At 40.1% G+C, this 14,692-nt stretch overlaps 1 protein-coding gene across 3 annotated transcripts in view; it reads left to right on the top strand.

Moving 5' to 3' along the window:
- CTNNA2 (catenin alpha 2) overlaps positions 1–14,692 on the top strand; it is a 511,524-nt gene that overhangs the window by 88,194 nt on the left and 408,638 nt on the right. For all 3 annotated transcript variants that reach the window (XM_071557036.1, XM_071557037.1, XM_071557038.1), the window contains one exon: positions 12,552–12,747. In XM_071557036.1, coding sequence (XP_071413137.1) covers positions 12,552–12,747 — 196 coding nt within the window. The remainder of the gene's footprint in view (positions 1–12,551; positions 12,748–14,692) is intronic.

Genomic DNA, 14,692 nt, shown 5'->3' with positions numbered 1-14,692 from the left:
GTACACCCTCAGTAAATTTCCAAACAACACCAGTTTGGGAGGAAGGTCAATATGCTCAAAAACCAGGGCTGGCATGAGAAGTGTCTCAGCAAGTGGGGAAAGGGGCTGGCAGAAACCTGGCAACACTCAACAAATGCCACTGCAAAGCTCTCAGGTGGGATGGAGTAACCTGAAGGCACTGTCTGGGCTGGGCATAGCCTGAGTGGGGCTGCTCTGCAGGAAAGCACAGCAGAGTCCTAATGGACAACAAATTCACAAGGTGACACTGGAGGGCAATGTCGTGGGAGGGAAGGCCAAACTCACACTGTGCTGCTTTTGGGGGTTTAGCATAAGAACAATTTCTTGTGTCGTTGTGTGAGAATTTCCAAGTGCTCGGTATTTACAGTCTCACCAAGGTGTTCTGTGCTGTTCATACCATGAGCATAAGAGCAATACAATGGCAGGGCTGTGACACTTGGTGCTGCTGTCCCATTTCTTCCAAGATGGCATTTCAAATTCCTGCACAACTGAAACAATTGACAAATAAAATGCAAAGACTTAAACAGTTATTTCCCTCTGTCTCCTTGCACCTGGTCTGGAGATTGTCATCACTGTGAAATGGGTGACTGAAGGTGAAATGCATCTGAAAATTAGTGGTCAGCAATGTTTTGTTGTTCAAATTCCATAAGTAAGTCATTCTTTCTCTAAACTGGATTCCTTAATGTGTGTTATTGGTTGGTTAAGGGTGGGGAAACAAAAAACAGTGGTCTGGTCTCATCTGATTGGTCTCAGATGATACAATTGAAGATGAATGTGTGTGGATTTAGATTAGATAATAGGAAGAAATTGTTGGTGGGAGGGTGGGCAGGCCCTGGCACAGGGTGCCCAGAGAAGCTGTGGCTGCCCCATCCCTGGAAGTGTCCAAGGCCAGATTGGATGGGGCTTGGAGTACCCTGGGCTGGTGGAAGGTGTCCCTGCCCATGGCAGAGGGTTGGAACAAAATGGTCTTTAAGGCTCCGTCCAACCCAAGCCATTCAGTACTTCTGTGTATTTTGTAAAGTTATTTTTTCATCTGAATTAATTTTTTTAATAAGTATTGAGTAATTATATTGGCCTTAACCTGTCCACATTTTGTTATTAAGAAGTTTGTACAGTCTTCTTGGAAAAACAGAGTGTTTTCTTGGTAGTACTTTAACTAATATTCTTTATTTCCCACAGTTGTTTGTTCTTTTTTTTAAAAAAAAGACATGAAGAACAAGTTAATTTTATTATTCTTCATACTATTCAAAATAGAACTCCCAGAAAATTAAATAGTATTCACTTGAGGGGACTTTTGATTTAATCTTTTATATAGAGAGTGGGAGGTTGCTTGCTTCTGCTTTCTACTATTCTTTATGGGAAAGGTTTTCATTAAAAAGAGATGTATTACTTGTTAGAGAGAACCTGCAGCAGTAACTTGGCACACATGTCTGAGGGACTCTACTTCACTTAGAACTCTGCACAGGAACTGAAATGGAAACTCCTGGGAATCATTTTCCTGAGGTTTTTAGTGATGGATGAGATTTCTTTAAATGCTGTTTGGGAGAGTTTCCAAGCACTAACATTGCTCTTGGGGAGCAAGTCTTCATCCATTGCTAAGGGGGGAACTCTGTGGAGTCTCTTCTTCAGGTCCTGGAAGTCTGGGGAGACCAGACTGCCCATGAGAAGCATAAATGTCTTGTCACCTGCCTTTGTATTTGTCTGTTGTCTTATTTCAGTATCCAGTTAAGGATTGTTGTTCTGTGGTATTTCCCCTCATCCAATGTGTTAGTCATTGCAGAAGTAACCTAAAGAGAGAGAGATTGCTAAAGCTTCTATTTTAGATACAGATCTAGTAAGGAAGGAAATAAAACTTTTAGGTGTTTTATTCCTTCGGCATAATCACAGGATTCTGGGATGATTTGGGTTGAAAGAGACCTTAAAGACCATCCAGTGCCACCCCCTGCCGTAGGCAGGGACACCTCCCACCAGCCCACGTTGCTCCAAGCCCCATCCAACTTGGTCTTGGACACTCCCAGCGATGGAGAGTCCACAACCCCAAAGCTGGTTAGAAAAAACTGTAGGACCTCACAAAGCAATTGCCACCTCTCTTTTTTGTTTATTCTTTTTCTTTCCCCCAGCCAGTACAACTTGTTGCCTGTTTAGTTGTTGAGTTCCTTTGATAGCTACATCTTCAATACTGCTGCTTTTAAGATTGCTAACAGGGTTTTAAACCAACAAAAAGTGTCAGGTTAAATACCAGCTAAGAATTTCACTTTCAAAAGTGTGTGCTGTTTACACTGACAGTCTCATACAGCTCCAGTAATCCAGCACCAAGTACCAGGAATCCAGGGATTTCAGCAATGTTTTCCTGTTTCTCTAGCGAGGTGTGCCCTCCTGTGGTTCAGTGCAGTATCTTCATTAAATCAGGCAGACACCCTTTGAATTTATTCTCCGAAGAACTGGGAGAAATAAAGCCATTTGATTAAAGGGGGGACAGTTTGACACCAAGTTTTTTGTTTTGCAGCTCTCAAGTGATTTGTTGCTTTGAGAGGAGTTCAAATACACTTGCATTTGGTTCTGATTCAGCCACAGGTGTGTGTGTTTTCCTTGTCCTGGTGTTTTTTGTTTTTGTTTTTTTTTTTTCAGATTTTGAGGATCCACTTAGCAACATTTAGGACAAAGTGCCTTCATTCCTGATGGATTAATACTGATAACTCTGAGTATAGAAATGAAAACTGACTTGCTGATGTTCTCCCACATAATATATAAAACCAGTAGTCTTTTCTTTTTGATGTCCTTTAAGTACCACAAGACTTAATTTTGTGACAATAATACATAGCCAGTGATTCTACACATCTCACATCCTGCGTGTGATGCGTTTGTAGGCTTGTATTCAGTTTTGGAGGGAATTAGAATTAATGAGGTATTTCATACTTTTTATTTCTTATCATTCCTGTGTATTGGTAGCAGCTTTTCTTGGGGGCTTCATATCCTTACAGCAAACTGCAGATGATAATGACTTTTCTTCTACATCCAAAAGTAGTGTAAGAAAGTTTTGCCCCAAGTTAAAAGCTGGTAAAATTGGAGAAAACCAGGGAAACACACTTGTGGCATCAGAGACATTTTCTGTTCTAATTAAGAAGGAAAATAACAGATGTCAACAGGGGATTAGACTAGTAATAACTTATTAACTGTGTGGCATTAAATAAAGTTATTGAATGCAGAAAAATAAATTGCTTCATCAATTACTGCTCAGTGGCTGCCAAGATCATTGAACACTGTACTGGAAGTTGACATTTCTGGCCACTTGGATGTCACTGTTATTATTTACTGATTGTCAGACTTGAGCTTTCTGATTATTTTTAGCAGAGGTCAGATAAACTTCATGTTTACTGTTTAAAGGAATTGTGGCCTTGTAACCTGTGCTGAGTTACTGGGATATGATTATTTGGAGCCAAATAACTTCCCTTCAGTTGTTGCAGCATTTTAAGTTCCCACATGGATATGTGATGTTGTCTCACTTGGACAGTGATAAACATAAGGAAGATGGTGAGAGGATCTCAAGCAGGAGGGATTGGTGTCTCCAAGTGTAGCTCCAATTAAAATTCAATCTATGCTATATAAAACCCAGAAGCATCCTGGATTTAGAACTTTGGAAGACTCAAAGGATTGAAGATGCCAAGTCAATTTAGGCACTCGGCTCCTGGAGTGTAGTTCAGAAACAGAAGTTGTAAGATTAGTTATATGCTTAGTTCTCCTTTTAAACACACAGAGAGATGTTTTGGAGTGAGATTTAGAAGATGGTGTGGGAGAGATGTGAAAGAGTGAGCTTTTTGAAATCCCATCCCTTTCTAAAGTTACTTGCTCAACTCTGAACCTGCAGGAGGGAACTTATGTCATGTGGTGATTAAGAGACCACAAGTTTGCTTGGAGCGAGTTGAGTCCTCCTTCAGGGTGAGAAAATGGCTCATTGTTCCCATTTCAAACCCAAATGCCCTGGTGTGGCACCTTCTTATTTAGTGTTCTAGATGTTAAGGTGTTCACCTATGGGGAAGAAGATTTGGTTCCCTTCTCTCCTGAGCTTGAGGAACTTCAAGCCTACGCTTCTCACTCCCCAAGGTAATGCTGTGCCTGCCAGATCATGGCCTGGTCTCTAAGCTATGTAAGGGGGTCATCCCTACATCAAAATGATGTCATTATGTGGGAAGAATTCTTGTTCCTCTTTCCATCTTAGTGTAATCATCACTGGTCTTATCCATAACAAAGAACTAGATGACAGAAAATACATGTTTAACACAAATTTTTGAAATGGTGCAGTTTATCTTGCTTGGTGTAACCTGAAAAACTGAAATACTGAGAATCTGTGGTTTGCATATTGCCTTTAGCTGTTGCACTTGATTGGGAGCAAACTCTTTTGTACAATTAAAAAGCCACAGTGAATTACAAGTAATGAAGAACATCTTACAATCTGACTTTTACTTGCATTAAAGGCATTGAACAGATTTTTTTAGGAGTTGGGTTAAGCCAATGGTTTTGCTGAGGAATGTGTTCTTGCTCCCATTAAAGACCTGCTGAAGGTTTTCTGGCTTGGCAAAAGGTGGAATTGTCAGAATCCTAACAAGATACTGGAAACCTGTGATCAGGAAGGAGATTATTTAGTTCTTAAAGGTGAGGTTTTGTGATCCTACCAGTACAGAGACAGAGTGGGGGTCTTGTAATGAATGTTGTTGCTTTTTCTGCCACTTCCATGAGATGTTCTTGCTCCCAGTGATGGTACCAGTTGAGAAGTGGATGGTCTGATGAACCTCAAATAACATCCCAGGAGCAAGTGAATCCTTGGGAAACCTCAGGAATATAAATATTCTGTTTTTCTTGGCTGGAATGTTCACATCATCTCCTTTTCCTGTCTACCAGGTAACTCTGTGTCTGATGGAGTTGTAAGAAAAGAAGCTGGAATTCCTATTTGCCTTCTGAATAGCACCACAGTCCTTTAGTGCCAAGTAACAGTAGGAGTTTGTTACAAAAAGAGAATTTAAAAAAATTTGCTCATAATTTATTGTAAATTAGAGGGGAAATGAATTAGAGGAGACATTTTATTACCTTAGTTTATATTGGTCCTTATTTTGGTTGTGTAGAGTCAGTGAAAACCTATTGCAGGTTTTTATTGCAGTTGTATAAATTTTGGGTAATTTTTCAGAAAGATTTGTGGGAGACACATAACCATGATTTTTCATTTAATTGTGGTTTTTTTCCTTTCTTATTAACAATATGTTTTGTGAAAACATATTTCAGGTTTGTGTGTCTGTCGTAGAAATTTGGGATAATTTTTCAGGAAGATTTGTAGGAGGAAATTAAGTCTGGGGTGGTTTATTTACTTTTTTTCTTCTTTTTGATGGCACAACAGGTGGTAGGAAATTCCACTGAGGATTAATACTTGCTGAAGAACTTTAAAAGTGCCTTACATAATATTTATTCCCATTGGCCAGGATATAAGCCTGTTCTTGTGGTGGGAGCACAGATAAGGAAAATATAAATTAACAGAAATGCTGTTGCTATCTTTAAATTGCATCCTAAAGGTACATCATGACAGAATAGAAATATGCAAATTTGTTCAGGAATTAGTGTTTGGCACCAGAAATGTGAACTGGAGCAGCTCACTGTCCTCCAGCTAGATTGGATTAAAATATCCTGGCTCTAATCAGAGTTGCCCGAGTTATCTTTGTGCTTTGCAGCCAAAAGGAAGGTGTGTCAATGGCATTTTTTACCATCCCAGCTAATAATTTATACATTAGAGAGAACAGTTTGCTCATTTATGGGTTCTTCCAACCAGCAGGTGTTTGCAAACACTGGATGGGGTACAAAACACCACTGTTAAACCACTGGAATTGGGTGTGGACAGTGAAAGGTAGATTTGAAAATGAGAACTCCAGTATCTGTATAGAAGGGAAAGAGGGTTTCAGTTTTATGATTTAGGTAGACAGCTGGTGCTGATCGTGGGGAGATAATTACAAGAGTTAATTATGTAAGCTGTTATGATTTATTGGGTGAGGACAGTGGCAAATTAGTCAAGTTGATAGAGAAAAGTGAAGAACAGTTTTTGTCAAAAAAAGGGAGTTATATGATGGACTGAATCACACTCAGGAGAACATCTGTGTTCACACATTTATTGGTGTACCAGGGGAAAACCTCAATTTTTTTGTGTGGTACTAGAGAAAAAACCACAAATATGAAAAAACCCCAAGTTATCTCCATCTCTGCAAAAAAATATGAAGCAAATCCAAGTTAGCTGCTTTTCTCCTTCATATGTGAGTGAAGAAGTGATTGGTGAAAGCCCTTTCTGCTGTGTTTTGCTCAACAGTAGCTTGCAGTTGGATTAGGGTCAGCTAATGAGCTCCTGCCGAGAGCCACATCCCAAAGGAAGTCTCTGGTGTGCAGAGCCAGGAATGTGGAAGGTTCCACAGGTGTCTGCTCTGCTCCTGCATGGCCACAGCGAAGGAGGTCACAACACAGTGCTCAGGTCTGTTCTCTGCCTCATTTTGAGCAAAGGGTTGAATCTGGGGCTTGTGTTTTAACTGCTCTCACAAAGTATTTTGAAAGGTCTCTGCTTCATCCTGATGCCAAAGCAAATTAAAAAAGCAAACCAATGGAGTTCTTGTTTTCCAAACAGTTGTGGTGATTTTTTTTTACTTTCTTTGATGTAACAAACTCCTTTTGGAGACAGGAGGATTTTGCAAACCAGTGCTCAGGAGGATGCCATAAGTCCAAGCAGGGAGGCAATAAGGGAGTGCAGTGCAGTGGAAGGGCAGTCTCATATATGTGGAAGGGAAAGGGTCATTGAGTGTTTCCAGCAGCTGGTGATATCAGTGTATGAGAAGAGAGGAATTACTGGTAGCTGTTCACATTCTAGAAATGCCACTGGGAAGAACAAGTAATATTTACTTGAAAATACAACATGGATTTGGGAGAATGGTGATGTTTTTTAATTGCAAATCATTGGTGTTATTTCAGAGAAACCCTTTTATATTGATTTCACCTGTCACAACCAAACCAAAGTATTTGTGGGGATTATTTTCATAATGTGTTTGGAGAGTTATATTTGATTTGCCTGCTTTGGCTTATTGAAAACAAAGAAACAGAAAACTGCTGTCCACCCTCAGAGAAACACCAACAGCCTCTGTCATTGAGATTTCAAAACTGTAAATCATAGAATGATTTGGGCTTGAAGAGACCTTTAAAGATCATTTGCTTCAGTCCCCTTGCCATGTGCAGGGACATCAGGGACATCTTTCACAAGGATCAGATTGCTCACAGCCCCATCCAACCTCACACTGAGTATGTCCAGTGATGGAGCATCCACAGCTTCTCTGGGGAACCTGTTTATGTCTCACCACTCTCACAATTTAAAAAAAAAGACTTATATGTAATATAAATCTCTTAGTTTGAAGTCATTCCCCTTGTCCTGTCCCTCCATGCCTTGTCCCCAGTCCCTCTTCAGCTCTCCTGGAGCCCCTTCAGGCCCTGGCAGGAGCTCTCAGGTGTCCCTGAGCCTTCTCTTCTCCAGGTGACCCCCCCCCGCCAGCTCTCCCAGCCTGGCTCCAGCCCAGAGGGGCTGCAGCCCTGCAGCATCTCTGGGGCCTCCTCTGCTCTCGCTGCAGCAGCTCTGTGTGTTCCTTGTGTTGGGCACCTCAGACCTGCATTCAGTGCTCCAGGTGTCACAGGACAGAGGTGGAATCTCCTCTCTTGGCCTCCTGGCTATGCTTTTGGTGTCACCCAGGATGCAGCTGGTTTTCTGGGTTATAAACTCACACTGCCAGGCCATATCTAACCTCTCATCCAGCAGTATTCCCAAATCCTTCTCTAAGGGCGGCTCTCAGTGCTTTTAGCACCCAGCCTGCACTGAAAATGCAATAACAAGGCATCATCTGCCCTGTGTGAGGGGTCAGTGAGAAACCACAGGGGATTAGCAGTATAGATATATAAAGGATATAAATATTTTACTCAGAAATTTTCAATATATGTATATTTTTAATGTGGTTGTGGAAAATCTTGAGTAACTAATGCAATTTAAGGACATCCTGGGGCAAGAGAAGGCAGGGGGAGAATGACAACTCTTAAACTTCTGTAATTCCAGAAATCTGTAGGGAAGACAGTTTAATTCACAGAGCCAAGAATGTTCTTCTGAGAGCTGGAGCTGCTGACTGGGGATGGATTTGATGAGTTTGTGATTCAGCTCCATCCCCTTTCCCTTCAGGCATCCCTGCCCACACATGGCTCCTGCCACAGGGAAATCCATGCTAATACAATGTTCTACTTTTAGCAGAGACATCCTCACCTTCTTTTTGTGCTGCTGGAGCCTTAATTCATGATGGGGCTGAACTATTAATTAGTGAAGTTCTGTTTTTCCAGCCGAGATCTGTGATGGGACTGTGTGAAGCTTCTTTAATAAAATAAGAGAGCAAGGTCCCCAGTGTGATCACAAAGCCTGGATCAGTATAGGGTTGCCAAATGAGCTTATGGTAATTATCCAGTGATATATTTGATAATTGTACAGAATTTTGGGTGAGGGCTGCACTAATTAGTTACAGAAGCTGAACAGAGATGATCTTTCCTTTTTACCAGTATAGGTGAGGTAAGATATTTAAAATAAACCAGTTAGGTTTAAAGCCCTGCCAGAAAACTGAGCTATACTAATAACATAATAGGTTTGGGTTTGGTTTTTTTTCCCCATTTTTTAATGCAATTTTGATGAAGTTTTAGGTTATTGCCTTTTTAAAAATGAGAAAGTAGCTGATATGCCATTGATTTTTCTGCCAGTGGTTTCAGAAGACTCTCCCCTGCCCCTTCCTAGTCTGGCTGACTATTCTGAATAGGAATTCTGGTTTTGGAAGAGACTGCTTTCTTAGCATTTCCAACTATAATTTAAAAGGAGCTGACACAAGGTGGGTAGAACTGCCAAGATTTCAGTTTTTAGGAGTGGTTCTCTTCCTGCATTGTACCTCTTAGTGCAGAGGCTGGAGCTGGAATGGCCCTTCCCAAGGGAATGTCCTACCCCACATGGAGGATCATTCCTCTTTTCCCCACTGCCTTTTGCTCCTCGTGCTGTTGGTCTGACCTCATTTTGGAGAGGAGGAAACCTCTCCATCCCAGTTAGTGCACAGAACATGGATTGCAATACTTCTTGGGGAGATCTTTGCATCAGGAGGGGCCAAAATGCTGCTTTCCTTTACTATTTTTATTAGACTGGCATATTAAAGTTGAATATTTTAGAGGGCCTGGAATAAAATCTGCTTTATGATTAAGTCTTTGTACAAATCTCTGCGTGAGTTTTAAATCATATCCACTGTGAACCTCTCTTGTTTCACCTTGTGCTTGTCTTTCTTGGATTGGTCCAGTTTGACTCAAGATTTATTTTTCGGGTTTTGTTTTGGTAAATTATCTCACCTCTGTATACCAGGTCACCTCTCTGCCAGTAAAATAAAATTAACAAAAGATTCCTAGCATTTTCATACTGTTGATTAGACAGTAGTGAGGTGTTGATATTCTTCTATTTCATGCTGGTAGATCTTGTTTAAAATTTTCAAGCCTTTGCTTAAAAAAAGCCATAAGAAAATATTAAATATTTTATTTTAATTTAGAATTATTTCCATATTGTGAAGTTCTGGTAAACTTTTGTCACTGTTTAGTGGTGGTTTGGAGTTGTTTGTGTTTCTGTAGGTGTCCATGACTAGATGCCAGTTGTGCCAGGAAGAGCAGCACTGTCTTAAAGCTGAAACCAGTGTTTGCTGTGAGCAGACTTTCTTAAAAAAACAAAAACAAAAAACCCAACAAAAAAATCATCACTCTCAGCTTTCTTCCCCTCCTCAAGAAGGGGTCCTTTATCCTTTTAGGTATACCTTTTTGTCTGGTTTTGGTGTTAAATTAGACTATTAAGTTATTTTGAAAACTTCTTAGTATTGTTCTTGGTGTTAAGAGAAGAAGCTCCCAAAATATGGGTAAAAATAGACCAATATTTATTTCTCATTTCCTGATTTAACTGCACCTGTGCTGTGACTTTGCAGCCACCTCAGAACTTGCTGGATGAAGTTCTTGTTCCCTAACGAGTCATTTCTTGGGAATTCAGCAAACCAGTCTCCATTATCTTGAGTTACAGACACCTGGGGTTTGTTCTATATACAATCTGAATTTTCTGTTTGTCCTTAAGCTTTCTTTGGGAAGAAAAAAAAGGAAAAAAACTCCAATGATAAGTAATGAGCAGCCAGCTCTCAGTAAACAAAACTCACATAATTAAAATCAATGTGTGTTCAACCAATTATGATTTTTCCTTTGCATGTGATGTGGTTACCCCTTCAAGAATTGGATTTTTGCAGGACTTGCCTCATGCATGTAATTTTTAGGAGAAAGGGTTCTCATTCCTCAATGTAGCTGGTGCAAATGAAATCCAAATATTTACCTTCCAATGTGCATTTTATTTAAAATTGCGTGGAGATAATTGTTGTTGTGAGGGCTGTATATCAAATGGTTTGGTGGTTCTGCTGAGCCCATTGTTGGTGTAAATCCAATGTGTGGAAACATTATGTTAAAGGACACACACTTGTGCTTGCTCCATCCATCCGTTCATCCCTGTAAATCCTTATTTATATATAACACTAAAACTTTTGGAGATTATCATGATGAAATATTTATTCAGGACTTCTTTCACTTAGTTTAACAATCTAATACCTCTTTGCTTGTTCTCAGGTTCCATTCCTCACCAGTAATGTCTCATTGACTGTCCATCTCCGGGGACAAATGTATCATATTCTACGGCAACTGTGGTCCCTCTTCCCATATATTGACTGTATTCATTAAATGAGCTCAGTGCTCCTTCATGATCTGACAATAGACATGTAAATTTTTGTGGATAAAATTAGGAGCAAAGAATCCAGCCTGATAGTTGAATTGTAGTTTTTTTAGCTACTCACCCTTGCATGTACCTAATATGAAACAATCTGATTTCTCTTTAGTTTATTGACCGCCTTATCTTTCTCTCTGCCATCTGAGCTATTCTGACAGTCTAGTTCTGCTCTGCTCAGTAAGCCCAAATAATTAAGATAAAGCTCTGACATTAGTCTCTTCATCTTTGTGTCTCCTATGTGAATTTCAGCACATACTTAAACTGTTCTTTTGCCTTTTCTCAGTCATCCTTATGATGCCCTTCACAAACCCTTTCCTTTTGTTGGGTTGCAGAGGCAGCCTGGTTTGCTTATTTATGAAATCCTAAAATCCTGAACTAGACAATGATCAACAGCAAAAGGATCTTCAGGAAATTCGATGAAGAATATTTGCAAGGGTAAACTGATAAAGGAAATATTATTTCTAATTACAAATCATGGAAAAAGTCTCCATATGATGGATTAATATTACTTTGCAGTAGCCAGACAGACTCCTTCCTGAAAGAAGTCTCTGGGATACTTTTTTTTTGCACCCAGTACATTTATACATGTGATGTGCTCAAGCCCCTATTTATGCATTTATTTATTTTTTTCTTACATAGTCTATAGTTTTTAGTTGAGATGTGGTAAAAAACTACAAAGGCTGTGGTAAAAGGCTTTTTTTTTGGTCCAAACTGTCCTGAACACCTTGTCACTCTTCCAGCAGAGATGAGATGACAGTGAGTTTTCCTGCTTTGTTTTGACATCTTTAGCTTTGTAGTGCTCTGCCTTTATTGCAAAGGGTTTTATTTTCCTGCAGTAAACATGTGGCTTAGCACAGCAATACTTCACTTCAGCTGTGCTGGTTTGTATCCTGGGTAGGGAGAATCATATCCCTGAGCGTTCTGGATCCATTGCTGGTTTTTCCTGCATTTAACACCCAATGATACCCAATTCTGTATTCCAGGATTGCTTCTTGGTCCAGCAAAAAGCTGTGTTGTTAAGCTTTGTGGTTGAGGTTTCTGATCAGTTTATTGACAGCTCAGTAAGGAATTCCCTTAGGAAGCAGGTTTTCCTTCTGTTCAAATCCTGGCAGGATCACCTCACTGCCTGCTGTGGTGTTACCCCAAAATATTCCAAATACAGGGAAGCAACCCCAAGCCAAGGAGTTCTGACCTGTGTAATCTTTGCAGCAGGAGCTCTTCACACCTGAATGTCTGGGAAACAGCCACGATGTTTTTGTCACCACTTCCATGTCCCTGATAGTGCTTATCTCAAGGGACAATGGATCTCTGAGTGGTTTCTGACCCCTGTGTATGCAGTGTCCATTTTGCCACCTTATTCATTTTAAAAAATGAAAACCAGTGGCACAGATGATGCTTTAGCACCACTGCCCTGCCATAGCTGCTGCTTATCTTCTTTTTGCTGCTTGAGTGGGACTTGCTTAGCCCAGACTGAGAAAGGTAAACCCCACTTTGAGGGATGTGCTGCTGGATTTCACACTTTAAATTTTATTTATTCCATACTTGCAACCACTCCATCCCTTCCAAGATACAGAACTGGTGGAGTATTGAATGAGGTGACCTATAAGCAGTTGGAGGATTGTTCAGACTGACCAAAACTTGTTTTTCTTGCCCAAAGGTCACAACTCTTGTGAACACGAGCAATAAGGGACCCTCTGGCAAAAAGAAAGGGCGCTCCAAGAAGGCTCATGTTTTGGCTGCCTCAGTGGAACAGGCCACTCAAAACTTCCTGGAGAAAGGAGATCAAATTGCCAAGGAGAGCCAAGATCTCAAGGAGGAATTGGTTGCTGCTGTAGAGGATGTTCGGAAACAAGGTATGTGGGACAAGATGCTCGGTGGGAAAACAGCTTTGTTGGATGCTTTGCAGGATTTCTTCTGGAACAGGTCTATCAGGGGCTTTGATTCCAAAATGATCTCCCATGTATATACATAAAATATTTATATATAGCATTGTATTTGAGTATTGAAATAACTGAATAGCAGCAACTTTAAATAATCATCTAACTTTGCTAAAAGTGTTTGGTTTTTCTCTTTTAGCTGTTCTGTCACCACATAATGAACTCCAGTGTAACTTAGCCAGGCTGCCCAGTGCCAAAGCTTATTGTTTCATTTGCAACTTGATTTTTAGTCTCCTGTGTGACAAAAGGGACATGTTTTTTCACTTGGCTCAATCTGAGTGGTGGTTTCAAGCCTGTGCATGCAAATGTAGGGTTGGGATTTTTGCCCATATGTTTGTGCACAACCTAAGAATTATCCACCAAATAGTGCAGCAATAAAGGAGTACTTGTGGTTTCAAGTATATATTGAAATATATAAAAATTTATCAAAGCCTGAAAATAGAGATAATAACAATATTAAAACAATTATTATCTGGGTGTTGGTGAAAAGATAAATGGATACTGATGATACCATCTGAGAGATTTTCTGCAAAAGGTAAAATGTTATCAGATGCTTTCAAATTTACCTGTGGGGTAGGAGAAAAATGTTTTCAATGTATACCCATAACAAAACATTTCCTTTTAATTGATTGTAATTATCTTTATTGCAGCAGAATTAAGTACCTTTCAGGTTTATTCCATTGTAAATCCTAGAATAGAAAGATACCATCTGCCAGTATCATCAGCCCTGGGTTTTGGAACAAGCCTGACATCTCCAGCTGAGATTTCAAATGAAGTCTAAAGGGCTTGGGCACAAGATACTGATTTTTTTTTTTTTCTGTGAATTAGTCACCCAGAACTCATATTTGTTTGTTTCCGCTTGTGAACATCGGACTGGACTGATCATATGAGCAGGCAGGGTTAAACTTTTGTGTACATAAGCACTTATTACTGAATATTCCAATCTGTTCCATCCTAAGGCTGTTTCTTCCTCCTCTCCACTGTCTGTAAATTTGGTTTCACTGTTTTCTGCTTCCTGTATGGTTTGGATTTTCTTAAATATTCAGTTGCCAGTATGTCAGAATAAGTTAAGTACTTACTGTATACTCTGTGTTCAATGATATTCCAATATTCTAGGGGGAGTTTTTTGGTTGTTTTTGGTTGGTCGGTCGGTGGTTTTTGTTGTTGTGATGGTGGATTTTTGTTTGGTTTCTTTTTTTATATCAAATTTCTGTGCTGGTGCCTGGTTGTTCTGGCATTAATTTTCACATATCAACTCCCTCATTTTTCTGTTGCTTACATTACTTATTTTGTGTTATGTCAAACTCTAGTTCAGCATCTTCAGTACTGACATGAGTGCCCGTGTTCTCTCTGAATTCATAACACTCCCTTTGGGGCTGTGATGCTGACTCAGCTTCTCCCAAGGAGCCTCCTCCTGAATCATCAACCTACATTGTTGCAGCCTCTAATTTAGACTGAATTTCTGCCTTTTTAATTGAAAATATGACTTTAATTCTTTGCTTTTTAATTTATATTTAAAAACCCTCAAGCATCAATGTGGGATGCAGAGAGGAAGAAAGGTCTTAAACAGTATTTTGCAGAGCAATACAGACATTCATCTTTGTCAACACTACAGCCTGGGGAAAAAGCCTGTGAGAGAAGTGGAGCAGCTTTTTTTGAGTGTGTCCAACATGATTCCATGGCTAGGGGAACAGGAGGAACCAAACCCCATCCCTTGCAGTGAAGGAGCCCAGGCCTGGTGAGGTGGGAAATGCCACCTTTGGCTGCGTGACATCAAGAGCTGCATTAGTGACCCCAGGCTGTGTTTTGCTGGCTGAGTTCCTGGCACAATTCTAGCTTGATAATCACATCCTCAGCCTGC

The sequence above is a fragment of the Pithys albifrons genome, chromosome 5, assembly GCF_047495875.1.
Source record: "Pithys albifrons albifrons isolate INPA30051 chromosome 5, PitAlb_v1, whole genome shotgun sequence".
Lineage (NCBI taxonomy): Eukaryota > Metazoa > Chordata > Aves > Passeriformes > Thamnophilidae > Pithys > Pithys albifrons.
The sequence above is the reverse complement of the archived record's forward strand: the minus strand, read 5'-3'. Positions and strand labels throughout refer to the sequence as shown.